This window comes from Lissotriton vulgaris, chromosome 7 (assembly GCF_964263255.1).
Source record: "Lissotriton vulgaris chromosome 7, aLisVul1.2, whole genome shotgun sequence".
NCBI lineage: Eukaryota > Metazoa > Chordata > Amphibia > Caudata > Salamandridae > Lissotriton > Lissotriton vulgaris.
In genome coordinates, this window is record NC_141695.1 from 431,923,726 (window position 1) to 431,951,561 (window position 27,836).

A 27,836-nucleotide genomic window follows, 5' to 3' on the forward strand; every position below is an offset into this window, starting at 1 on the left:
ATGAGGAGGAGGAGATGGTTGAGTAAGGAAAAGAATAATTGTTAGGTAAGGAGAATGAATGGTTGCATGGATAGAAGGGAAGATACTGGAGAGTTTGAAAAAAGTGCGCACACAAGAGAAGTTGAGGAGTTGGATTTAAGGTCAAACCTTCAGCTAGAGGGAATCACCGATTTAATAAAGGGAGATATATATGGGGAAGAGGGTTGGAGCCAGCCTGGTCAAAAGTAAAGGAATGTTACTTGATTGAACACTCATTGGGACATTAGCAAAAGTGCAAAGTGAGGTTTTAATGGTAATAGAGATACATTTATTTTCACACGGATTATTGTGGTTTTCTTATGACTATATAATGATGGTTTTATTAAGAACGCTTGTTTCATTGTTACTTGTAGTGACCCCTGATGGGCTCGAAATGCCCGAAATGCATTGGGTTTAATAAAATACTGCCTTGGATGAATTGGTGCATTTGTACGTGTTCTTGTAAAAAGGTCCGGATGGACAATCTCGAACATGAGAAACCCTTGAAAATTGCCATGTTACCCTACGTGTGGAACAAAAAGAGGGATTTAGGTGAAAAAATAGAATGAAAATCAGGAAAACTTTGAATACATTTGAGTACTTTTAGAAACAATTGCGCAAGCAGCATTACATTGGATCTGGGGCGGAGCGTCGCCCCCAAATATTGTGATGTAGTATCCGGGTTCCAACTGGGCAAGGCACCACAAACCTGTGCGCATGCAACGTTGAACGAATGGTGTGGAAAAACATGATGAACTACGACAAAAGAGGGTGTGCGTTCCCTATCATTTAAAATTATCCCATTGATGATGCCAAGTCTGCCATACCAGTATTACATAGCAGACCTGCCACTACAAACCATTTTTGCCCTATAACAGTCCCATCCATGTAAGTAGGAGCTGTTTTTGAGATTGATGTTTGCAATAAGGACCAATATGTTGACGTTATGACTGGTGCAGCACATCCGTTACTACATAGATAGTACAGCTACCGGGGTGAGGTATATTTGAAAGAGGCCATTAGTTACCTGTTCGATATTGTGAATTGTAGAAGTCTTTTTAAATATTTTTTAAATTAAATATGATTTTCAAATAAATGAAGATGCTTTGCGTGTAGAATAATTTCTGTGGCCATAATGGCTAATAGTTTTTCCTTTTCTCCTTTGTCTTCACAGCACTACACAATGACCCTGGAGGTGTTTTCACCTTAAGAATGTCGATAGAAGCGCCACCGCCAGTCAGTATGGAACATTGCTTCAGCCCTGAATGATGTGTAACAGGCCTGGTAATTGTATTTGGCACTGTAATATTGTTTAATGCCGTAAATGTTGTTTGTACTTGCTGTTTTTTGCTTTGATTGTTGCAGTAGTATTACCTGGGCTATGTATGAACTGCTTTCTCTTTCAGTGACAACCTGTCAGATTGTATTCCTTTGCACGTGTCTAATGCACAGAGCACATCATGGTTGTGAGCCAAGAGCTCTCATACCCAAGAGGCAGAACTCCCAACAAATTAGTGGACCTTCACTATAGTAGAACTCCTCAGAATGGGTGCAAATTTACTGTTTTTTGCAATTCCCAAACATTGCCAATAGCACTCTTGAAACGTTTCGCCAGTTGCCGATTTCTAGGTTTACTCCTGGCATTATCATGTGACATATTCACATGTTGCTATTTCCCCAATGTAGAATTGTGCACACAATGTATTTACAAATTGGGGTGAGGTAATCGGGCTTCACAATTGCACACTTTTTCTTTAAATATTATTTTCTGCACAAGTGAAAGAAAAGATTTTTTCCAGTTCTTTGCTAGAACAAATCTCGACCTATTTCCACAGTGCGAAAGGCAGAGAGCGATTTTCGAATGCCCACAAGTTCCCATTTTTGAAGGCATTCACAAACTCACGAGGCAATGTCTTGATGCACCCATTCTCAAGCCTTGTGTGGGATTAACGCAGTCATGATGAGTATTAAGTGTGAGGCCTTTTTGATCCTGCTGCCTTCTTATAGATGCCCATCCCTTTACCATGAGAAATATCCCTGTTTATTAAACTGAACCAAAATCTTTACAAACACGTTTTTCTGACAGTTAGCCTGTATTTTAATCCTTTTGCTTTAGCGTAATCAAAAGCTCAGATCTCTGAAAGCCCTGTAAAGTCCAGTGACAGTTCAGGGGGTGAGTATATGCCTAGAGAGATGGAACAAAGTTCTGGTGGCAACTTGTATGACCTTGTTGTGTCATGCAAAGGATAATTGGTGCAGGCCCACTGGTAGGCTACTTCGGTTAGTGAAGTTTACTGAACTCTCTCGAGCTAGTAAGTGATTTTGCTGTGTTTTTGATATTAAAGAAATAAACTATGATGGATAGAAGAAAAGCTACATGTCGCACCATCACTCAAGTGGGTCTTTTTTACATGTTATGGCAAGGCAGTTGTATCTGCTTGCAGGCATTTCCTTGTGTGTGTTTTAATACTTACCAGGGAACATCTCAAGTGTATTACAAAATACAAAATGCATTGTACTCTGCTAGACACTCCCTGTCTTGGTTGCCTCAAGTTGAGCATGGATGTTTTATTACTCATTCTATTCACTGCCAACAACAATTAGAACGCATGACTTCACACTCGACCCAGGGGAGCACCTTTGTCACTCATAGGGGTTTAGCACCAGTAACCAGACAATTGAAATTATCATCAATTTTCTTGGCCTGACATTTTCTTTCTCTTTCCCCCTTTTTAGGTTGTGTATTAAAAAAACATTTTTTTCAATGAATACATCTCTTTTAAGAATAAAAAAGCAGATGCCTGGCAATGAGACTATAGAACAACAGATGACTTATTTCAAATGTCCAAAGTAACCTTTTTCTAAGAAACCGAGAGGATTGCGCACAAAGCAGGCACCGGCCGGAATACGACCACAGACCGCTTTAGATTTGTTATTCGGCGGTGTGTTGGAGCCTCGGGCTGCCATGTACCAGCTTGTGACAGTGCTAGTCTGCGCCGCTCTGGACATCCTGGCTATGTACTCGGCGCTCACGGCGGGTGCGGCCCAGGGCTTGCGTCCAGTCAACCAGAGCCGCGCGCTGCCCACGCTGCTCGCCAAAGTCAAGCGTCCCGCCGTCCCGCAGAACGTCACGACCCGGAAGAACCAATCAGTGCCGGACATGTGCCACGGATACTATGACGTCATGGGGCAGTACGACACCACGTTCAACTGCACGACGGGCACCTTCCGCTTCTGCTGCGGCACGTGCCACTACCGCTTCTGCTGTGAGCACCAGCACAAGCGGCTGGACCAGAACAGCTGCAGCAACTACGACACGCCGGTGTGGGCGGCCACATCACAGTCCAGCACAACCAGTGCCAACAGCGTCAACAACCCGCAGAAGGATCAGACCAACAGCACCGTCTACGTCATCTGTGGTGTCATCACGTTTACCCTGGCTGTGGGCATTGGAGCCAAGATCGCCTTCAATAAGGCCTCCCAACGCCCACAGGGCCGGGAGGTGCATGTGCCAAGGTGAGTGAGCAAGCAGTGCCAGGAATGTTCCCTCCAGGCGCCTGAGAGGGAGTAGCTTGGAGATATTGCTGTCCATCGCGTTTAACAATGAGTGATATCTTGACAGTGTGTGTGTGTGTTCCTTATATGTAGTCATTAGGTGTAACTAGGGTAACCACCTGGCAAGAAGGCAAATTCTGGACAGTGACAGTAAAAAATCAGGACAAGGGGGCAACATTCAGGGCAAAATCATTTTCATTAACACATCTGAGGAGGTAGCACTGTTCTAAAAAAAGACAAGTGGCAGAAGTACAAGCTAAAATAGGTTTAAGTTATTTAGTTTGTATTAATTCTTGGAGTATTGAGGTAACATTCCTACATAGCTGGGCATATTTAAAGATGAAAAAATATGTATGTTTTTCCCAACTGTTTTAATTTTATGTATCCAGCCTTGCTCCATCTTTTTTAACTGCAACCGATTTTAAAAGCAAATGAATTGTATGCAGTTCTTTAAATGGGGAAAAATAAGTGCAGGTACTCATTAAAATAAGCTAGAGGTGTGCCAAGTGGGCGGGGTTAGGGGCGGGGCTAGGGGCGAGACATAATGATACTCAATGACTTCTATACCAGTTGCAGCACATATAAAAACACAACAGAAATGCATTTATGTAAACAAAACAGGTTAACTCATTACACAAAATGAAAGCTAAACAGAATAGGTCAGCATTTCCTTGTTATGTAATTTTGCAAACTCTTCATGTCAAACCGTTATTTGTTGTTGTTTGGCACAATGCTATGTATTCTGAAGCGTGTACACACACAGAAACAAACAAGCAGACGTACACAAAAGCATTCCACCATGCAAAGGAGCCTAAGCTGACTAGTCAGCAGTGGCTGAGCTAGGGACTGCAGAATCGCCTTGGCTGTCAGAGACAGCTTCTTCTCGGACAGCCTAGTGCTACCAGCACTATCAGCCAATGAGCCTACCAGTAACTAAATGCCGGTACTAAAAGTTTTAGAAATAAGGAGTGGCAGTACTCAGTACCTGTGAGGATCGTCCTATTTAAAGCACTGTCTCTGCCCTTTTCACTACGGTCAGGCTCTTCTTGTCTATTGCTGGTTTCGTGTCTTTACAGTCACATCTCCTCTCCGTTTTTGATTCACCTCTCATTCCTACCCAGCCTCTAACCTTCTCTCCATGGTTCTGCCCCTCCTATTCCCACCTCTCGCTTACTCTCTCTACAAGTCTCTTACATGTTGTCACTATTTTTTCCCCTCTTGCCTCCTGTTCTCCACTCCATGATGTACCCATACCCTAAATTTGCCACCTGGTCAGTATTTTGTTGTGCTATATTTCATAATTTTTGTTGATAGAGTACGCTTACTGTTGAGGCCTGAATTTTTAAATAAAGGCTCTCAAAAAAACCTTGATAAATCACAATTGATATTTTTTCCACTAAATAAAAGCATAAATCATTAAGAGGCATATGTATGAAGGTGGCAATTAGCGATTATGTAATAGCGATTTTTAAGAAATCGCTATTTCAGAATCACTAATTGCTATGTATCAAGAAAATCGCAATTTTATAGCGATTTCTTGATATTCCTTAGTTGCGAATTCGCAAAGTGCAAATTCAAAATTAAGGAATACTTTCCCATTCATTTCTATGGGCCAGGAGGCCCATAGGAATGAATGGGAAATTTGCGATTCGCAATTTGCTAATCGCAAATTGAGAATATTTTCAAGGGTGCAGGGGTGTCCAAAGGAGACCCTGTTGCACCCCTAAAATATGCATGGGTGCACATGCGGCGCACATACATGCCCTAAGGGCATGTATGTGCGTCACATGGCACTTTGAAAAATGCAAAAATATGCATTATTCAAGGAATTCGTAACTTACCACCAACTAGAAGTTGGTGGTAATTTGCCATTCCTTAAGGCCAATTTGCTAATTTTTTTGGCTTCTTACATTGCAATTAAGGAATCCTGAAATGGAATCGCAAAATAAGGAATCGCAAATTTTGCGATTCCTTATTTTGCAAGCAGATTTCCTTGATGCATACTATTAGGCAAAATTGCATTCGCAAACGCCGAAATTCTGCGAATTTCGGCGTTTGCGAAGTCAATTTGGCTTAATACATATGGCCCTTAATCACTTCAAAAGTATTTGCAAGCTGTGAAAATGTGTGTCTGTCACTGCCCTGCAAATTCTGCTAGGCAACGTTACACAAATGTATGTTAAAATAAAATTTCTAAGCACCCATTTCAGAATTGAACAAATAGCAGGTATTTTATCGGAAAAAAGTGGCAAATCTAACTTCAGCTGTCACACTTTTACATTCCTCCCCCCTTCCTTCTATGTTTATCTCGTTTTCCCCCAACCAGATCCATTGCCAGTTGTCCTTCATGGGGTGCTGCAGGGGTCCCTGCTATTCTTTGCTCTTCGGGCAGGGCTGCCTTCACACTCACTGATCCCTCGCTGTTTTAATGTAAATGCAGCCATTAGTGCTGGAGAGGCACACAAAGGGAAGCAGCTCCTGTGCTAAAAAAAATCATGAAAAGAAAACAGACTTTGGTGAGGGTGTAGGGTTGTTAATCACTGCGTGATACAAGCCTTCTCCAACACCTGCAGTGTGGGGAAATTCAAATGGACGCTGCTAATCCAGTAGCCTGTCTGCAAAAACACCACTTCAAGGACTCGGGGTGATGTGCGACATTAGGAAGCAGAGCAGCATCTGTCCTGCGTTGGAAGAGATTCCAAACCCGAGCCTGCCATTCCATCTATCAGGGTACCGGTACTTTCCCTGACAAAAAAAAGTGCCGGTACTTGCAGCTAAACAATTTGGAAGTGGTGGTACTCAGTACCGGTGAGTCCCGGCCCATAAAAAGTATTGATTGTATGTAAATTTAGTTGTACTTTCAAGGTCAAATTGACCAAAATAAAGTTAATACTGACTGACAAAAATAGCAAAGATATACTCCAAGCAGAATTTGACAGCCGACATAAGGGGCAGTTTTCACACTTCTTCTCGAGTACCATGAATGATAGTGCCAGAATCAGCGCAGTGTTGCTGAATGTATACTTGGAGTTCACAGGCAGTTTCATCCTAGAGGGTATGAAACAGAGAGAGAAATGATGGTGCAAAAGGAAAAGAGAGGGATATATACAGAGAGGGGAGACAGAAGGTTGGAACAGACTCTGAAAGGGCTACTGCCTGCCCATATAGCGAAGTCTGATCATTTTAAAATTGTTGCCTTGAATTGATAAGTCACAATTTACTCTGTTGCACTCACTTGTTTTAAAATTGAGGAAAATCTCAGCGCAGACACCGCGGTCAAACCGGCTCACTCGCTTCCTGGTCGAAACGCCACAAGCGCCAATCAGCGGAGAGTGGGAGGGGCTGGGGCTGACTAAAGGACATAAATACCGCTAGCAGCGCAGGGACAGCCACTCTGAAAGCGCTACTGCCTGCCATATCGCGATGCCTGATGTTTTTAAAATTGTTGCCTTGAATTAATAAGTCACAATTTACTCTGTTGCACTCATTTGTTTTAACATTGAGGAAAATCTCAGTGCCGACATCGCCGTCAAACCGGCCTACTCGCTTCCTGGTCGAAACGCCACAAGCACCAATCAGCGGAGAGTGGGAGGGGCTGGGGCTGACTAAAGGACATAAATACCGGTAGAAGCGCAGTGACAGCCACTCTGAAAGGGCTACTGCCTGCCCATATCGCGAAGCCTGATATTTTTAAAATTGTTGTCTTGAATTGATATGTCACAATTTACTCTGTTGCACTCATTTGTTTTAAAATTGAGGAAAATCTCAGCTCCGACACCGCCGTCAAACCGGCTCACTCGCTTCCTGGTCGAAACGCCACGAGCGCCAATCAGCGGAGAGTGGGAGGGGCTGGGGCTGACTAAAGGACATAAATACCGCTAGCAGCACAGGGACAGCCACTCTGAAACTGCTACTGCCTGCCCATATCGCGAAGCCTGATATTTTTAAAATTGTTGCCTTGAATTGATAAGTCACAATTTACTCTGTTGCACTCACTTGTTTTAAAATTGAGGAAAATCTCAGCGCCGACATCGCCGTCAAACCGTTTACTCGCTTCCTGGTGAAAACGCCACGAGCGCCAATCAGTGGAGAGTGGGAGGGGCTGGGGCTGACTAAAGGATATAAATGCTACCAACAACGCGGGAGCGCAGTGGACGCGCGCAGCGGGTGCGCCGATGGCGCACCGAAGGCGTGCCAAAGGCAAGCCCGCCTGCGCCCGTCCGCGGCCGATCGGGGCAAGGGGCACGCCAATATACCCAAATCATCACCTACTCCACAGATGATCTAAAATTACTCCACTCTAAAGAATTACAAATAGACCAGGGCGGTTTAGCCAATATAACCACAAATAATCTATTGGTGGAAAGCTACAAGGAAGGAACAACCCCTAACAGTCATCTATTGTCAAACACCAATTGGAAATACACAACCTACTAACGATCGAAAAGCCAGATATCCTTCTGCTTACAGAAACCTGGCTAACACAAGATTCCGCCCCTGATATCTTAGCTGCCTTACCGAGCGACTACTACATCCTCCAAGCAAATCGCCCCCAGGGAAAAATTGGAGGAGGAGTAGCAGCCATAATACATCAAGACCGCAAACTCTCTGCTCTTACCCCCATCGACCTACCGCAAGTAGACAATCTAGTGATCAAACTAGAGTCCGCCTCTGCCCCATTAGTCTGTGTCATACTCTACAGGCCACCCCAGAGCATGCCTCATTTTGCACAGCTTCTTAGTGAACAGATGGCACACGTCACAACTAATCACGCCAAGATACTACTCATTGATGACTTCAACTACTGGGCTAATGACCCAGCAGGCGGCCCACACTCAGTAGAATTAACTGACCTCCTTACCGGACGAAACCTCCATCAGCACATAACCTCCGCCACTCACATCAAAGGACATACATTAGACCAGTTGTGGTCATCTAATCTAACACTGACAGATCCAGATGTCTCCCCTTGCATCTGGTCCGACCACTACCTCATAAAATTCCACATATATAACCTCACGAAACACAATATACCCCTTCCTGAATCTAGATACGTCAGGAGCTGGAACACCATTGATAAAGCCCAATTCATTGAAACCCTGGCCAATTTAATCCCCAGTGACCAACCCTCCATAGATGAAAATGAGAAATCCTTGACGGACTGGCTCTTAGCAGCCAGTAATAAACATGCCCCGCTAAGGTAAATACAACGAGCACGGCGCCACGAAGCCCAGAAATGGTTCTCCGATGAACTAAAAAAAGCAAATCTGACAGTGTGTCTAGCAGAAAGGAAATGGAGAAGTAAATACTCACCGGACAACAAAACCAGTTACCTAACTACCCTTAGAACTTATAAAAGGTTGATCTTGACCACTAAGGCTGAATACTTCTCACACAAAATCATCCCTTCCAAAAACCAATCAAAAGATATTTTCTCTATAATCAACAACTGTGATTGAGTCACATTAAAAATCATACCTTCGCAATCCCTATGTGACTCCCTGAACAACTTCTTTATTGAGAAAATCAGTATCATAAAAGCTAGCATCCCCATGGGCACAAAACCCAACTGCCATAACAAATCCAGAAATAAACAAAAACTAGATCAATTCCCAATGATAAATTAAGAGTCCCTCTCAGAACTCTTAAACAAAGTGAAATCTGGCTCACCCAGAGACTGCTGCCCCCCCCCCCCCGTGGAGCCTAAAAGAAGCTTTTACGGCCGGCCCAGAACCAGCCATAACCCTCCTTAACAAATCATTAATTCAGGGCTACGTACCGGAGGCCTTCAAAGAGGCGTCGTTCATCCCCCTCCTGAAGAAACCAGGAGCAGATCCAGGGACTCTCTCCAATTACCACCCCATCTCACTGCTCCCCTATCTAGCCAAAATACTTGAAGCACAATTGGCAAAAAGCCTCTCCACATTTCTTGAAAAATCAGACTACTTGGATCCTCACCAAGCAGGTTTCCACCCATCCCACTCCACCAAATCAGTGGTATTGGCAGTTCTGGACTCCCTGAGACAGGGAGCAGATGGAGGCACCCCCCAGGCACTGGTACTGTTGGATCTCTCTGCGCGTTTGACACGGTCGACCATAACATCTTGATCGACCATGTCAGAGATTCAGAATTCCAAGGCTTGGCCCTGGAATGCATTAACTCCTTTCTCACCAACCGTTATCAAGCTGTCCGCCTGGGAAACTTTACAACCCCTAAGATTAATAACACGTGTGGCGTCCCCCAGGGCTCGTCTCTTTCCCCACACCTGTTCAATCTATACCTCCTCCCTCTAGTTCATGCACTACAAGAAAGGAAAGTCCAAACCTTAACTATGCAGATGACTTCCAACTAATACTACCAATCAACGACTCCCCTGAGACCATCCGGAGTTTCCAGGAAACCATGCTGTTCATCCGCGACTGGATGAACAACAACCACCTTAAATTGAACCCGGATAAAACGGAAGTGATCCTCACAAGAGGCGCACAGAACCCATGGAGCTCTATCTTCTGGCCAAAAGAACTTGGTCAGCCACCCACCCCCTCTGCATCTGCTAAAACTTTAGGAATCATAATTAATAAAGCACTCACCCTGAAAAATCAAATCGGTTCTGTAATCTCCATTTGCTGTTTTCAACTCAGGAAAATAAGAAAAATCAGTAGATTCCTCACCCAGAAAGCAAAAACACAGGCAGTGATTGCTATGGTATTATCACACATTGATTACGCCAACTCTATCTAACTTGGCATCCCGGCCTATCTTACCCACCGCCTCCAAATGGTTTGAAACCAGGCGGCTAGACTGATCTATCAAGAAAACAAGCGTCAACATATTACCCCCTCCTCAAGAAACTACACTGGCTCCCAGTGGCCCAGAGATGCGCGTTCAAGGTAGGCTGCATGATATTCAAATCCCTAAACAGAAAGAGCCCAAAATTCATCAACAGCAACATCAACAGATACGTCCCCACCCGTAATCTACACTCCGCCAACATGCACCTTCTGAATACACTCCTTTCAGGCTCAAACGCACTGGAGGGGTTAGGTTCGCCGTCCTAGGCCCCATATTCTGGAACTCTCTGCCTCTGGAGATCAGATCCTACCCAAATCTCATGAGTTTCCGTAAACTGCTGAAAACTTGGCTATTCAAACAGGCATACTAGTAAAATCAGACGTACCAGATGGGGCGGACGTTCCTTCTCCTGGAATGCCGCAAAGGAATGGAACTCTCTGCCCACCTCCCTTCGCAGTGAACCTAGCCTTCTAAAATTTCGGAAGGATCTGAAAACTTACCTGTTCATTCAACTTTTTTCCCTTTTGGTATGACGGTACTTAGCGCTACGAGGCCTCCGGGTTGTTTGCGCTTTATAAAACCCGATTAATAATAATAATAATAATCTTGACACCTGACCCAGTCACCTCAGAGAAGCGCCAAGAAACCAACCCGGTGTACGCGCGCTATACAAGAAATCTTTAACATAACATAATATAACAGTGAGAGCGAACATTGAGAAAAGAGGTAAGCAAGCAGGATCTGCCAGCTGAGAGAGAAAAGAAATGAAAAATTAAAAGAGGACCATAGAAGAAGCTATGGCAGAGAAAGGAGCAAAAAAACATACAGAAAGATGCTGAGGTTGACAGAGAAAAGATTGAAAAGAGAAAAAAATTAGAGGGGGTTGTATAGAAGGCGAGGAAGTGAGAACCAAAAGAAAGCATGTGGGGAGGGGTGAAAGGGCAGAGATGAATGGCAAGGTAGGAGATAGGAGGAAATAGATACAGAAAAGGGAACTGAGAGAGAAAGAATTTAAATATTGAGTGAGCAGGGCGATGATGTGAGGGTTTCCTTGCAACTTGCATGTCACAGTTTACAATCCTGATTCTAATTCATCATATCCTTGAAAGTAGGATGCTATTCTGCTTTTTCACGCAACTCAACTCAACACAGAAACTTCACTTACTGATCTGTGGTGCTTGAAATGTTGGTAAATATTCCTCTCACTGATTTGGCACAATAGCCAGAGATAAACTTTGTCCTGGACCTTGCACAGCACTCTCTTGCCTTTAGGCTATGGTCATGCTACTGAAATAACATATACATAGCGAAAGAAAATCACTGTTAACAAAAGTCTGTTTTTCAAAGAATGAGGGTGAACTCAATCTAGGGTTCTAGCACAGAGCACTTGTCGGGCAGGTTACAATGTGGTACTAGAAGATTTTTGGATTAGTGCACACCGGTCATGTTATGTTCCAAAATTCTAATTGTACTTTTCGTTCTCCATTAGCGGGAAAGGTGAAACAAAAAAACTTTACAGAAACAGGGATGACAATAAAATGAAATCCCTCCTTTCATTGGCTATGCCTTCTTAATAGTCGATCCCACAATTGGCTCCTGAACAGCTTTTCTCTCAGGGCCTGGGGCACTGCACAGGTTGCAGTAATGATAGCTACGCCTAGATTCGGGCCAGCAAATTTGAAATGCGAGCCAACAAATTAACAGGGTGAGCACAGGGTCTTGTTTGGCTCTTAAAGTCCATGCACAAGCCGAGCCCTGAAAATGTTTGCCATGTAAATCATACAACATCATGTAAAATACAACAAACTCTCTTCAAAATTCAAAAAAGTGTCTTTCTTTAACATGTGGAAGCTTTCACATGAATATGTCACATTATAAGACTGCACTGAGAAGTACTTAATAAAAATGATGGTTTTTAAAGATAAACTTAGAACAGAGGTATTCAAACTTTTCCAGGTTGAGCCCCCCCAGCTGAATTCCCCCAGATGTTGGGCCCCCCCACCACCCGACCAAAACCTCGGGAATCCGGCACACCACATGATCGACTGCAACGCGCACACCACGGGCCATATCCGGCAAACAATGCTCAACACAACAAGAGTGCCTAGCAAACTGCAGGCCTGTGAGTGGGTGTGGCAAAACGACAGAGGCGTACCACACAGCTCAAAACACAATCCTCCAAGGCAAATGAAGTCATCACAACCCTCCCCATCCATCATGTACACCTTGTCATCCACCAACTCCCCCACCATTCATTCCTTCCCTCCATTTGTGCTCCATCCACATCCAAACCCCTTCAACCACTTGCAAACCCATCCACCATCCATCCCTCCATCCATCATCTCACCCATCCATCCCCTCACCCATCCATCCATCCCTTCCCCCAATCCCCCCTCACCAATCCATCCACTCTTCCACCCATCCATCCACCCACTCATCCATCCAACCACTCACCCCTTCACCCAAGCTATCCTCCCACTCATCCATCCACTCCTCCATTCTTCCATCCACTCCTCCATTCATCCATCCACTCTTCCACCCATCCATCCACTCCTCCACCCATCCATCCACTCACTCATCCATCCAACCACCCACCCTCTCACCCATCCAGCCATCCACCACCCACTCATCCATCCACCCAGTCACTCATCCGTCCACCCACTCAACCCCTCACTCATCCATCCACCCACCCATCCATCCCTCCCGCTCTCCACCCTCCCCCCACTCATGCATGCACTCTCTCACCCATCCATCTCCATCTCCATGCTCCTCTCCTCACCCATCTATGCACACACCTGCCCATCCACTCTGCCAATCATTCCTCCATGTCCTCACTCATCCATCCATCCACCCTCCCCCTCTCTCTCCATTCCCCCCTCACCCAGCCACCCATCAGTGTTCAGTGGTATGTAGAGAGTTACACCAAATGGGTGCAGCCTAACACTATGCGCTTGCTTCTCAAAGCTTTTGTTTCAGAAAAGGAACAAAGTGCTTACTATAAAATTGAGTGAAAGTGCCTGACTTTCAACGGACTTCTTGAGGAAAGCCCCTCTGCTCTTCTCGCCACATACGTTTTGCCTAAATCTCACAATATTGTTTCAATAGTTACTAGGTAACTTAAGTCACAGAAGCTAGCACCGTCACCTCTCTGAGTGCCAGAGGTAGAGGAGTCTCAGAGCAGGTCTGAGCTCACCTCTGCAGGTAGAGAGGTAAACCCGCTCTCGTTTTTTACCTGCATATTCAGAGAGAGTTTATTGGCGCCTCTGACCCCGCTCTATCTGTTCTCCTCTCAAGTTCTCTGTATAGCACACTCTGCTGATCCTCACGGGACAGACACTTCAATTACATCAAAGCCGCCTGGTGTTCTTTTCACGTCTCCTGCTCCACATGTCATCAGGGTGCTGTCTGGTGCCCCCTATCACTTCTAAATACGGTATGCCTTTATCTACAAGTCTTTTGTACACACTTTAGCCTAATCGTAGCACTATAAATTACAATACATGCTTCTGTTCTTTTCCCGAAAACTATCTTGGTGTGCATATGTTCACGGCGCCCCTGGCTTGCATTCACGGCGCACAGATTGGGAATCGCTGCTCTAGGAAAACCTTCTCTCCCTTCTGGGAAGAGGTAACTCTCCCAGGAGGGGGCCAATTCACGGAGTCGACAGCTTCAGCTGCAGTGGGAGGCAAGGGGTCTCCTCTGCTAAAGCTGAAAGCGTGTCTGTTTGTTTGCTTTCGTTTTTAGGTCTCGCCTGTCGATGCACATGCGCATCGAGCAAGCGAGACTATGGGGGCTTATCCACTCTTTATCCAACTTGCAAGGAAACGTGGCGATTCCTTGCAGTGCCCGTGACTTTTAAGCTCAATGCGCATGCGCATTGAGCTTAAAAGCGCGTGCACATGCCCCCAGCCACCTGCCTTGCCTACTCTCCCGCCCCCTCACTTCTTGATTGCACGGCCGCTAGGCCGTGCCTCCCCTACTCTCCTCCTCCTACTCTCCTCCCCTCGCCGTCTGTTCCCGCACTCCTCCCACACCCCCGCTCCGCCCCCTACCCTGCCTGCCATGTCGCGTCGATGTAGATCGCTCTGACATCTTCAATGGTCATTATGGCTTCGGGGCAGTTTATTATTGTAAGCGTTTTTTTTATTGTCTGAGGTTTTCTCTTTCATGTGCGTCGCGCTGGTTCTGCTTTAATTTTTGTATGTATTTACCCTGCTCCTCCACCCCACCGCTCTCTCTCCCCCCTCCATTTCAATCAATCACGGGCTCCAGCAACACAGCGGAGCCACGTGGACAGGAACAGAGGGCTGTGCAGGTAGTCTCTCATGCCCTCGCTATAAGGCTGAAGAGTTGCTGGCAGAGACCGGTGTCCCTGCCTCGCAATTTGCGGAAAATCACAGCTCGCAGCGTTTGTTTAAAAGCTGTGTTTTGACTATCCTACAAGGCTGTGAGCCTTTGAGGACAATCCTCTCATCACGAACTCTGATTTGTAAACAATACACAGCAGTTGACCCTGTTCCCTGCAGACTTGCCCATCTTCCCACAGCGGCGCACTCAGAGCGCCATATTCAATACAAACAGTGCGCTCTTAAGCGGAGCCATTTACAGGCCAGTCCGTACTTCGAGAACTTGGGAACTGCACTCAAAGCTCCTCGTTCTTTACACGGAGACACGGAAGGCGCTGCACTCCCTAAGCTGGAATATTTATATTTAGCCCATGTTTCCAGAGCTCGGCCATCGCACTGAGCAAGTCGGCAAACATTGTTCTGATTTCATACATGAGCCCCAAGTCAGTTCAGGGCAGCGTTTCCGTGAGGCTACCCACAGCGCTTGGTTTTAATCTGATGTTTTAAAATGTTTAAAAATTGCACGTTGAGAGCACGGAACACACCGCCATCTGTCTAGCATTGGTCTGGTTTCATGCACGAGCTCCGAGCCCGTTCAGGACTGCGTATGGGTGGTTGATTGCAGCGCGTGTGGTAATGGTCAAACGCAAGAAAATGGTCATTATGGCTTCGGGGCAGTTTATTATTGTAAGCGTTTTTTTATTGTCTGAGGTTTTCTCTTTCATGTGCGTCGCGCTGGTTCTGCTTTAATTTTTGTATGTATTTACCCTGCTCCTCCACCCCACCGCTCTCTCTCCCCCCTCCATTTCAATCAATCACGGGCTCCAGCAACACAGCGGAGCCACGTGGACAGGAACAGAGGGCTGTGCAGGTATTCTCTCATGCCCTCGCTATAAGGCTGAAGAGTTGCTGGCAGAGACCGGTGTCCCTGCCTCGCAATTTGCTGAAAATCACAGCTCGCAGCGATCTCTGTTCGATCTTTAGTCTGCTTTGCTTTCACTTTCTTTTAAGACAGTAAAGTTACCATTTCCAGGAAAGGAAGGACACCCACGCGCAGTACATGTGAACTCCACCACTCCCATTCCATCTGCTCCATCCATATTTTTTAGGTCTCAACCCCTCACTCACCCTCACTCTCACTCATCCTCACTCACCCTCAACCCCTCACCCTCACTCACCCTCAACCCCTCACCCTCACTCACCCTCAACCCCTCACCCTCACTCACCCTCAACCCCTCACCCTCAACCCCTCACCCTCAACCCCTCACCCTCACTCACCCTCAACCCCTCACCCTCACTCACCCTCAACCTCACTCACCCTCAACCCCTCACCCTCACCCTCACTCACCCTCACTCACCCTCAACCCCTCACCCTCACTCACCCTCACCCTCACTCACCCTCACCCTCACTCACCCTCAACCCCTCACCCTCACTCACCCTCAACCCCTCACTCACCCTCAACCCCTCACCCTCAACCCCTCACTCTCACTCATCCTCACTCACCCTCAACCTCTCACCCTCACTCACCCTCACCCACCCTCAACCCCTCACCCTCACCCTCACTCACCCTCAACCCCTCACCCTCACTCACCCTCACCCTCACTCACCCTCAACCCCTCACCCTCACTCACCCTCAACCCCTCACCCTCACTCACCCTCACTCACCCTCACCCTCACTCAGCGCAACCACAGCATCTTCACTAAATATATTTAATAAACTTTAAGCTATTGGCAATATAAAATAAAATCCATTTTATTTACGTATTAATTATTAATAATAAGTCACATATAAGTCCCGTTAATACAAAACATGTTGCTTTACAAATGCTAGAGGTGTCACATTTACAAAAATTATAACTATTGGCTTTGTAAAGAAGAAAGCTATTAATTTAGCTATTTAGAAAAAACAACACATAAATAAAAAACAAAAAAATAAATAACACCTATAGCTCAAACTTTACTACTGCGAGACCTATTGCATTTCCAATGCTTGTTTAGCATAGGAGACTCCTTGCCTGCACTGCAGCCGAAGCTGTTGACTCCTGAATTGGCCCCCTCCTGGGAGAATCACCCAGACAAAGGACCGGGCACAAAGGGAAGATCGGAGTGGAGCCGCGCCCCCCCTGGGATGGTGCCGCGCCCCACAGTTTGAAGAACCCTGACTTAGAACCACTGCTGTCCCGGTCCCCACTGACTACAATGCCATTAGTGAAATAAGAGATAAGACCGTTGTCACGTGAACCCTGTATGTGGCCCAGATTGATATAGAAGGAGCCACATTATAGTCTATTAAACCAAACGGAATAGGTTTGTGTACAGCTGGTATTCTGAACTCACATATTTGAAGGTGCCTTCATATAAGAAAGTAAAGAAAAAGAAGGTATGATTAAATAAAATATTTGTCTAAGATGCCACAATTTCGTTAAGGGGGAAGCCATGATTAATTCAGGGTTTTCTGTTTGACTTTGTAAAAATCAGCCACTAAATGTGTAATCCATTTGTCGCTCCTTTTTTTCTTAGACATTAATGCTTTGTTTTTAGCTCTATGTGCATGAAGGCAGAACGATGGGTGACAGGTACAAGCCATATGAAAGCTCCACTCTTTATGGGCTCGAGGCTACATTCAGACTTCAAGCTGAGCCAGAGCCTGGCTTTAGGCTCAAGGCTGACTCGAGCTTTCATCAGCTTACCCACCTCTGGGTACACCCCTGCCAGGGCCAGCTTTAGTGCTGGTGGTAGCCAGCGTGCCAGTCTTTGTTGGTGCCCTCACCAAAAGACTAACTTCTCCACGTATTCCCTTACTTCCCCCTCCAATAGTGCCCCTTATCTCTACCTAGACTCATTCCAAGTATGTAAGGCAGGGTATTGGATTGTGTTACATCACACACGTATTATACAGAGACAATAACTTATATAAGTGTGTAAGTCAATGTATAGGAAATGTTACTTAAGACAATGAGAGACAAAAAGTGTAGTAGTCACATGCCATCCTTATTGGTAGGCGTTATATTTTAAGAGTGGCTGGTCTGGAGAAACACAAACTCAGGATTTAAAACATAACATATTGGTCGGGTTGTTTTTACTAATAAGTATTTCTTATCATCCAAAGGAACCCTAACTAGTTACCTTAGAATAATGAAAGATTGTGAAAAAAAAACAACTGCCAATAACAAAGGTAACTCTGTGACAACACGAGTAACCCACTGAGCTATCTATATAAAAACAGTTATTCATCTGCATGTTACACTTTGTGCTTTGCAGGAGACACATTATCCCTCTGTAGCTTTGAGTCAAAGCCGGTACTAGGCATAACTCAGATGTCTCTAACAGATACATTAAACACCAGAGTTAAACTGACGCTTATGTTATGCCTAAAATTTTCTGGCACACAGGGAACTTTGAATTCTATGCAAGATATTTCAAAATGGAAATCCCCCATGCCCGCAGAGCTTGGACCCTGGTGCGGTGGTACAAGCACTGGGACCAAAAGCAGACTGCCATGCCCTAGGCCGGAGCAGAAGGAGGCCCAACACATGCTGTAACTGTCCAGACTGGCTCATTGTCACCCTGTAGATGACAGCCAGCCAGGAGACCGAATGAGAATGGGTAGGTTGGCAATGAGTACAAGGTCAGGGAGGGGCTGCTGATGTCTCTTTAGCTCAGAGGAGGAGTGCAAGTTGGCTCCAACAAGGAGTTGTGCAGCACTCTGAAGCTTCTCACAGGGGAACAGCACAGCTTGCTGAAACCCCTCAGAATTACGGACAAAAGGCACCATAAAAGGGATCATCACCCACAACGAACGTGAGACATAAATAATGGATGGTCCATCAAATTTACGGACGGTTGGTCACCCTAGGTGTATCTGGCACATCACTGACTCTTTCTGAACCAACACTGTTAGATTCTTCTGTGGTCCCAAATTGTCGAGACTGCACTAAACATCCCGGGGCATATTACCAAGGGCCATTATCGCCGCTTTAGTGGGACTTTTTCCCACTAAAGCGGCGATAATTTTATCGCCCTATTACCAAGCTGTCGCTAACACCAGTTAGCAACAGCTTGTAGGCGATAGCGGGCATTTTGGAGCCCGCTTTGCATGTCAGCGATAATTATCGCTAATGACATGCAAAGTGGGCGTGCCAAAATGTCAGCGACTGAAAACAGTCGCTGCAATCGCTATTGCCTATGATCAACACAGGCGTAGTTTTGGAAATATGCGCGCTAAGCGCGAATATCTCCAAAAGCTAACGCCTGCCCTGACCAGTTCTTAGCCATGCTATCCAATGAGAGGTGGATAACATGGCTAAGAGCATTGTCACGTTAATGCCTGAATATCGCTGTATTGACTGTGATATTCACGCATTTCGCCTGTTTTTTATCGCGTCTGAGATAAACCTTGCTAATAGCAAGGTATCTCAGCGATGAAAACAGGTGATGGGTGGCGATAGTAATATTCCCGCTAAGCCAACATAGCGATAATTATCGCTAGTTGTTGGTAATATGCCCCCCCCAATCGGCCAGTTCCTCGCTGAGATTTTCCTCTGAAGGTTATATACTTGAGAGTCAATTTGGAAAGCATTGTCGTGCTGACTTGGAGAAGGGATTTGAGTCACATATTTTCTTATTTAAAAAAAACAGAACATTGTTGCTAAAATGGTAATCGGTTTGCCATCCAACTCATTTTTAGTGCAGCTAAATTTAACTTTTAAAGCTGCTTTGTGCAAGGGAGTTTTTTAGTGTCTTTCATCCTTTCTAGTAAAAGGGTATTTCAAGACAGTAAGCATACATTGCAAGTTACAACCTATAATTACAGGCAATGCAGTTGTGACAAAACAAATAAGCATGCGCGAAGAAGAGAAAAAAGAGCACAAACCATTAAGAGTAGACCAAAAAGAGGGAAAGCTAACAGCAAAATGAAGGTCATGTTCGACACTGGGCGGAAATTCACCTCAAAGTGTGATCCATACTTTAGGGGATGGACATGGAGATGGGACTATGCTTTATTGTGATTAAATCAGTAATAAAAGCATATGAAGGATATGATTGTAGTACTCTGTGGGAGGGAGGTAAATTTAACTTAATGCGGAAGCCTTCTACAAGTGCTGGGGGCCCCTATCAATCCATCCACTTACCAGTATGGTACTTACATCATGTTGTTTTCAGGCTCTGTGTGCATGGCAAGTTGAGAGGGCACATGCTTAATGATACCCAAGGAGTGCTTAGATATGAATCATGAACGCAGATTCTCTCGGTTGTCTCATGTTGAGTATATAACATGCTCGGTAGCAAGGCTAGCTCTGGTATAGGACAGAAAATCACAAGGGCAGAAGGACCTTAAAGAGCAAAGAACAATTAACAGCGTTACTGTGAGCTATTCTCTCTCTAAGTACTCAGGGTATATACAGGGCGTAAAGAGACATTGTGGTCATGTTTAAGATTTCCATTGGAAATTAGTTTGTTGGTTTGCTAATAACTTTGGGTTAGGCGACAATCTGTTTGGAGAGGTTTTACATTTAGCATTTCCATTCTCTAGTCCAAAAGGAACTTTAGCTTTTTTTGCTGCAGCAAAAACTGCTGAGTGGAATTACACCAAAACTTTGCATATAGGTACTTTTTTTTTTATAAAGGCCCTTTTTATTACAGCTTTGTGTAAATCTTTTCTCTAGTTTTTCCCAAATGTGAGTCACAAACAGGTGTCTGGTGGACTTCGAAAGGTTGACTTGTTTATAGTTTGCATTTAGGCACAACAGTGGTTTAGAACTAATTATGAATGGTAACACAAATGCAAATAATTGACAAGGCTGATTTTTACATAGAGCCTGGGGTTATCAAAACTTCGACAACAGTTCGAGAATAACCACAGTCTGATTGTTTGTCATTTTATCATGCCGTCAGACAGCTGGGACTTTGCATACAAATGGATATTTCCATGGAGTAATGAAGCCTTATTCTGCTTTCTTGCAGGACCATTTACTAAAACGCAAAGCAGCCCACAACATGTCAGTCTCCAATAACGAGATTATAGCTAAACCACCAACCATCAAAGCACTAACACCTTCGCTGCGGCGGGTATTCCGCCGCAGCCCTAAGGGGGCGGGGCGGGCTCACGGCGCGCCCATGCTGGTGACGGAACCGCTCCGTCACCAGCCTCGGTTGAGCTGTGCTCATGACGGAGCGGTTCCGTCATGGCCCCGCCCGCTCGATGGAGTGCCCAGCGCAGGTGCGGGCGGGCCATGACGGAACCGCTCCGTCATCAGCACAGCGCTACCGCGGCTGATGACGGAGCGGTTCCGTCATCAGCATCGAAGGAGTTAAAAAGATTTTTTGTAAATTATAAAAGTCTAAAATATACTATCTGTTAATAGGAAAATGCACATAAATGAGAAAATGCTGTTAATTCATTCTAATGAGACAGGCATGCGTATCCTGTGTAATTGTGAATATGGTTTTGCTTGTGTGGGAAACACAGAGCATACCAGACTCAACCCGAAACCATCCCTAAATAACTACCTTTTTGTACCTTCTTTAGGGCCTTGGTGGATATCCTGCGACATCAGTCCATCACTTCAAACCGTACTGAGCGGAACAACAGCACAAGCCTGGGCTCTGGACAGCAGGATAACGGACCGTCCCGGCCGCCCAAGAACCTCTACAACCCCGTGAAGTCTGCCAAAAACAACCATGGTGAGTGCAATGAAACCTCGGCCCAGATATGGTTTTGATGCAGGGGTGCCTTGCTCATGCTGTCCATATTGTTCCATAATGTTCTGCTTGTCTTGATAATGTATCGGTGAGGGGAATCTTGAAGGGAATCCTGAATGCTCAGCACCCCTGTTCGATAGGTGAGTGTTGTGTCCCTAATGGAATAGAGATAGAAGGCACCTGGCGCAGCTGCTCTACTCTGACTTCAACGGTCCCAGCAATGTGTTGATATCACAATTGCTTGGACGCTGGACTAGAAGTCAGCCCGTCTCCGGAGAGGTTTGAGGTGGTTCAAGAAGAACAAAGGGCTGGAGCCCATCTGATGGTCTATGCATGCTTGCTCCTCCTCTGGGGCGTGGCATCAGGGAGTGTTTGTGGTGGTGCACCCCCATAATACACTTATTTTCTGGCAAACAGTTGGGTACAGGCGCTTTCAGTTGGGTATGGTGAGGTGTCTCTTGGATTTCAGAAATAATGTTTACATAAATACAGACAAAAACGCACACACACTCTCTTTCTCGCTCTCTCTACTTTGAAAGTCTTAAAAAATGTTGGTTATTTAACAAAAGATTGTGTTTACTCTCACTTAGCACCCCAACCAATCTGCATTTGTCTCCTTTTCAACTGTCCTGCTTATTGTATAATGTAGTTTAACATTATATGCCAGTGTAATAGTTGGAAAGTCTGAAGCTCACCCCCCCCCCCCCATTACTCACCAAGCTCCACCCCTGCTCCTCCTCTTGAGCCAGCCATGCTACCTGTATGTCCTTATACTTGCAATCAGTGCTGTTTTTTGTATCTAGCCAGATTTTCCAGTGGATATCAGTAAATCATCTTTACTAAATTTCTGCCCAGCTATCCCACTTTAGCTAAGACTTTGCACCTCTTTGTTTAAACAGTAGATACATTCAGGAATAATTCACCAGGAACCTAAGACTAAATTTGCTATGCCTCTTTGAAAATAAATAGCCAAACATGATTTACCCTACCTAGGCTTGGTAGTAGGGGGTGGGTCGGCATATTGCAACATCTTAGTGAATTAGATAAATGTAAAACCAGAACAAATAGCCTTCCACCCATCTCATTGAATTCAGTCCCTTGTGGATTTGCAAGTAGTCTTCAACATCATCAACTATGCTATACTCCTCTCTCATCTCTACCCATCCATAAAGATGTTTGTATTAAAGGCCAGGCGTTAAACTGGAACACATGCTTTTTATCTGATTAATCACTGCAGGTATTTTATCTGTAGCTAATGGTGTCAATGATGGATTCTCGTAAGGATCTGACTTCTTTCAGATCTTTTTTCAACATACATGTTGTCCTTCATTAGAATAATCCAAGGTTTTAGTGTTGACATATTCAATAATACTGATGACACCACATTGCTCTTTAAGCTCTGAGCAAGACCCTCAGGCATTAATAACATTTTATTAAGTGTCTACGCTCCATCTAAGATTTGATGTGGAAAATGGACTTCTTGATGACTAGCGCCCAAGTGAAATGTGACCAAACACCGTATAGAGCATGCCTTTAGGAGAATGTCTGTCTTCAGAACTTGGTATACTTATTGAAATGTCCCTGCGGTCTTCCATACGTCGGGAAAACTGAAAGGAAAATCAAAACCCGTATGACAGAGCACAAAAGCACCATCAGGAATAAAATAATGAAAGCTCCGGTGGCCGCCTATTTCGTCACTAACAATCACAACATCAGCCAGATCCGATTCATGGTCTTGGAGGTTGTTTCTGTGAACCAAGGCATTGACAACAGGAAGAAATTACTTCAACGTGAGATGTTTTGGATAAAGAAACTGAACTCATGTAACCCCATGGGGTTAAATGATCGACTGGAATATAGTTGTTTTTTATAATTTCATGTTTTTTTAAAAAACATGGTCAACATTATTTTACATGCTATCTAGTGTATATACAACAGGAATTCGTGTACATGTGAATTTGTTTAATTATGAGTCGATCTCACCCTGACATTTGATGATTCCACTCATACATACAACTTCTCTCTTCATCTCACCTTTTGATTTACCCTCTAGTCTTCCATGTATCCAAAATACAGTACCATTCCAAGATGGCCGCCATAAGCGTTTTATGCCACCCGAAGTATTATTGTTTTCAATAACTGTCGTTATTACATTGTCATTCAAATTTGTACTTTGTTTCTTCAACCTACACAGTATATTTATTTCCATTTACACTTCTTTACAATAATATTTTAACACACACATAGTCGGTTGTTAGTTCCCCCACCGTCATGCTTTACTTCCGGGTTGTTTCCGTAGAAACGCACAATATAACACTGCACGCATGTGTCGCTTCTTTGACAACTTCCACTAAGAACAGACGAGCAACTCCGACCACGGCAATCGGTAAGACCCTTTAGCGCATAATTGTGACTAGTGCAGTCACGGACACAAGTGCGAGTTAATTTTAATAATGCGGGTACTTTTCACAAACTGTTTACCGTGTGCACAAATCTGTTTTCTCGCGTTAGATCCTGACCGCAAACTTTTTGCTACCATCAACAGGATACCGCTATGATTATCTTTTTAACACACCGCACCTCCCGGCCACACCTCCATCGTTTATTCTCACTAACACACACTTGTAGGGTACGAACGATATCACCTTCTGGACTCTCCGCACTTCTGAAACCACGCCGTTTAATTTAATGTAATTTTTAAATCACCTCTTTGAACCAACTGCACTTTTTTGAGCACACCACCAGACAGTCAATCACCAATATTAGCGTTTTATTTACCATCACTCACCGGCATAATATAGGCACGTATCTACACAATTTCATCTATGATTACGCATGAACACTCCATGTATATATCAAGATATGCTACCCTGAACTAACTATTCGCAGGCCTACTTCCGTATCATTGATACATTCCTTTTACTCTTTATCATAAATTAAATGCATTTCCCCTGATGAAGTGCCCCGGCACGAAATGCATAGGGATTGAAGTTTGAACTTAAGAAATTTCCTGGATTGTATAATCTACAACAAGGATGAGAATTCCATTGTGATGATACAGAGGAAACCATTAAGCTGTGACGCAACAGCAAAAATGATTAAACATTTATGAAAGATGAAGAAATAAACTGATCACTTGGATTGATAAAAACTTGATTTATTTGGATTTACATTTGTTTACGTTGAACCTTAAACGTTGAAGACTCTCAGTTCTCCTAAAGGAGTGCAGCTGGGCTCACTGTTACGTTTAGCAGTGTATTTATCATTCATCATTGTCTCCAGTTAATAACCTTAGGATGCCTATGGACGCAGAGTCACAATTGTGCTCAAAGACTGCAGCAGCTGTGAAGACATTCTTCTTTCAGCTAAAGTTGTTGAAACATATATTTCCTACATTTAATTTCCACATAAAGTCCTAGCTACAGATTTAAAGAGATAGCTAAGTAGTTCAAAATCTTGGTGTGGCTATCTACGATGAGCTGTCAGGATGTCGCGAGGGTTGGATATTCTCGTTATGTATGTATGTGTGTATGTATGCATGTGTTATGTGACACTGTACAGGATCAAAGGCCAGGATACTGTTAGTGATTAATAGCAGAAGTAGCTGGTATCAGGAAGCATGAGTTTACTATTATTGTATCGTTATGTACGGTTCTTTAATAAGGTGCGTCTTCCTATATTTGAGCAGGGTTGGGGCAGTTCTGGTGGCTACAGGGATATTGTTCAACAGCCAGGGTGCATAGATGGAAAATACCTTTTGCCTTTTTTTGCTCACAATTTTTTGTCTACAGCCAGATGGTGCCCTGGCAGAGGGTGCGCCAAGAGCCACCAGAGAAGGTGAGCATAACAGCCAGATAGACAGGGGTGCTGGCTGTGTTCACTTTAGGAAATGTGTAAGTGGTTTTGAAGATGGCATTGGCCTACAAGTGGAGTTAGATATGTTCTATCAGGAGGGGGAGATGTGTTCATGTGTTGTTTAGGCCCTGATGAGATGTGCTGCAGTGTGTAGGATGCCCTTAACAGGAGCCAATGTGGTGTCTGGGCAGCCCCATAATAAGGCATTTCCCCATCTAGATGCAACTGTACGAGGGCTTGAACAGTAGCTCTGAAGTCATTCTCTTGGAGGAATAGATTAACTTTTTTTAGTAGAGGGAGCTGGTATCAGGCTGTATTGGATATGTTAGCAATGTTTTTCTTGGGGGTCATTTTGAAGTCAAGGAGGAATCCAAGTGACTTTGCATCAGGTCAAAGTTTTGGTTTGAAGCTGTCAAGAATCATGTCATTCAGCCAGGTTTGGAATGTATTTCCAAATTGTTCTTGGCAAATAATAGCAATCCTGTTTTAATGGGGTTGAACTCCAAGTAGGTGGTGGACATTTGTGCCTAGATGAGGTGCAAGTACTACTTAAGGCACTGGATGCCTGGAGCAGAGGAGACTTTGAAATGGAGCTGTGTGTCGTTAGCATTTTGGGGAACTTTATAATGTTTTTATCAGTATGTAGAGCCCTTTAGGGTTCTATGTAGAGGCTGACGAGGACAGGGGATGGATGGATTCCCGGGGGAATCCACATGTGACAAGGATCGTCGGGGACCCAGTGGTGCCCAGGTGACTGGAATGTTGTAGTTTGAAAAGGCAGAGGAGAACCATTGAAGAGCGTTGGTACTGAATCCCATTTAAGACTTCAGGGAGTGCATGAGGGTTTAGGGGTTTACAGTATTGAAGGTAACAGGGATCATCTTCTTCTGTGGCCATAAGGACATTGCATATAAATTACAATGTAACTCCCCGTGCTGCAGCATGATTTGAAGGCAGATTGGTAGTCATGCAGGAGAAGGTTGGCCATTATGTTATCTTAATGTTGAACGTAGCTTTTTGATACATTTTCCAATGAAGGGTAGGTGAGTAATGGGCCAATAGTTGGCAAGGTGATCCCACTTTAGTGTAGCTTTCTTCATAAATATGAGAGGATCTGACCTATCTTGAAAGATTTTGTGAAAAAGCCTTGAGTAAGTAGACAGTTATATTAGTGAGTATAGGTGAGTGAGTTTCTCCAGAGAGATATTTGACGAAGGACATCATAGAAAGTGGGTTTGAAGGTGATTAGTATGTCAGAGATATGTGTAATAGACAGGAATTTTTAAAGATGCTGATTTGCAAGGAGATGTGTTTAAGAAGAGACGCTGGCTAGGTGTTTCCAGTGTGATGTTAGATCTGTATTTCTACTTAAGAAAGGGTGCCAGATGGTAGTATGACACTTGTAACCCTATGAAAAGGCTGTTCTAATTATGATCGACTAGGGCTCGCTCTCTGTGGAGAATGGAGAAGAGCACACATGTATTTTTTCAAATTTGCACTTACTCATTATTTGGTTGGTTGGCAAGATGTCCCCATTATAGTCAGATAGGGCTTCAGAAGTCTTGGGGGACAGGAATACCATATTGTCAATAGGCCTGGTAAAAGACGTAGCTCACAATTTACATGAAAATAAAATATGTTGCTAGGGGTGCTGGAAATCTGTGAGAGTTTACATGAGTTCCAAACACAGGAGATGAACCTGCATTGTATAAAAACTTGGAATGAACTATAGTCAAGGTGGCGGATCCTGAGTTTCTTCTTCTTGCGATGAACATTGATGATGTCTACAGCATTTAATAACTTCCTGTAGAAAACCTGAGAGGTCAACCCGACTCAAAGTTTACTATAGGGAATTCGACACTGGACACTTTTCAGTGGTTACATTCTAAAGCATTAGTGCTAAGTTCCTGAAGTGTTCCAAGAACAATGAGACTGCTTGAAACATGTCTTACACCAGTGTTTCCCAAACTGTGGGTCTCGACCCCTAGTGGGCTGCCAGTCGATTTTTGATGGGTCGCAACATTTGCTGTGCTTTACACATAGAGGCCACATATCAGGTTATGTCTTCTGACAAACTGCTGCTTATTTTTTCAACGTGGTGATTGGTGTTTACAAACTTCTCTCACTTTTCAGTCAGAGAAACAAAAGTAAAGTGAATTATGTGACAATCATGCTGGGGTGCAGGGAGAGTGAAAGGAAAGGCTGCTGGATGTCATGGTTTTAATAACAGACAACAAAATGTAAATGTCTGTAAAATATGAACTGTAGACATTCATCAGTTAGAAAGCAAACATGAAGCACATTTTTTTGTAATTTAAAACAATTCACGTTATTTGCTGATATATACTGACGCCCGATTTCCCCATATTATCATTTGTAATCAATATAGTTTTGTCTGTAAAATTGTATGTCTGTGCTAATAAGTGGGCTGCAAAAGTTTGTCATTCTAAAAATTAGGTCGGGGTCTAAAAAGATTCCGAAGCACTGTCTTACACATATCATGGGACCAATGCCACACAGTTAGCAAAGCAACACTACTCTAATACCACTCCTCACTTCTCTTATA

The 27,836-nt window shown here is 44.3% G+C and overlaps 1 protein-coding gene across 1 annotated transcript in view; it reads left to right on the forward strand.

Annotated features, from left to right (window-relative positions):
* Positions 1–2,878: 2,878 nt before the first annotated feature.
* The window catches only part of SHISA7 (shisa family member 7), a 127,818-nt gene continuing 102,860 nt past the window's right edge, over positions 2,879–27,836 (forward strand). The window contains exons 1-2 of the mRNA XM_086930418.1: positions 2,879–3,534; positions 21,243–21,397. Coding sequence (XP_086786544.1) covers positions 2,984–3,534; positions 21,243–21,397 — 706 coding nt within the window. The 5' untranslated portion in view covers positions 2,879–2,983. The remainder of the gene's footprint in view (positions 3,535–21,242; positions 21,398–27,836) is intronic.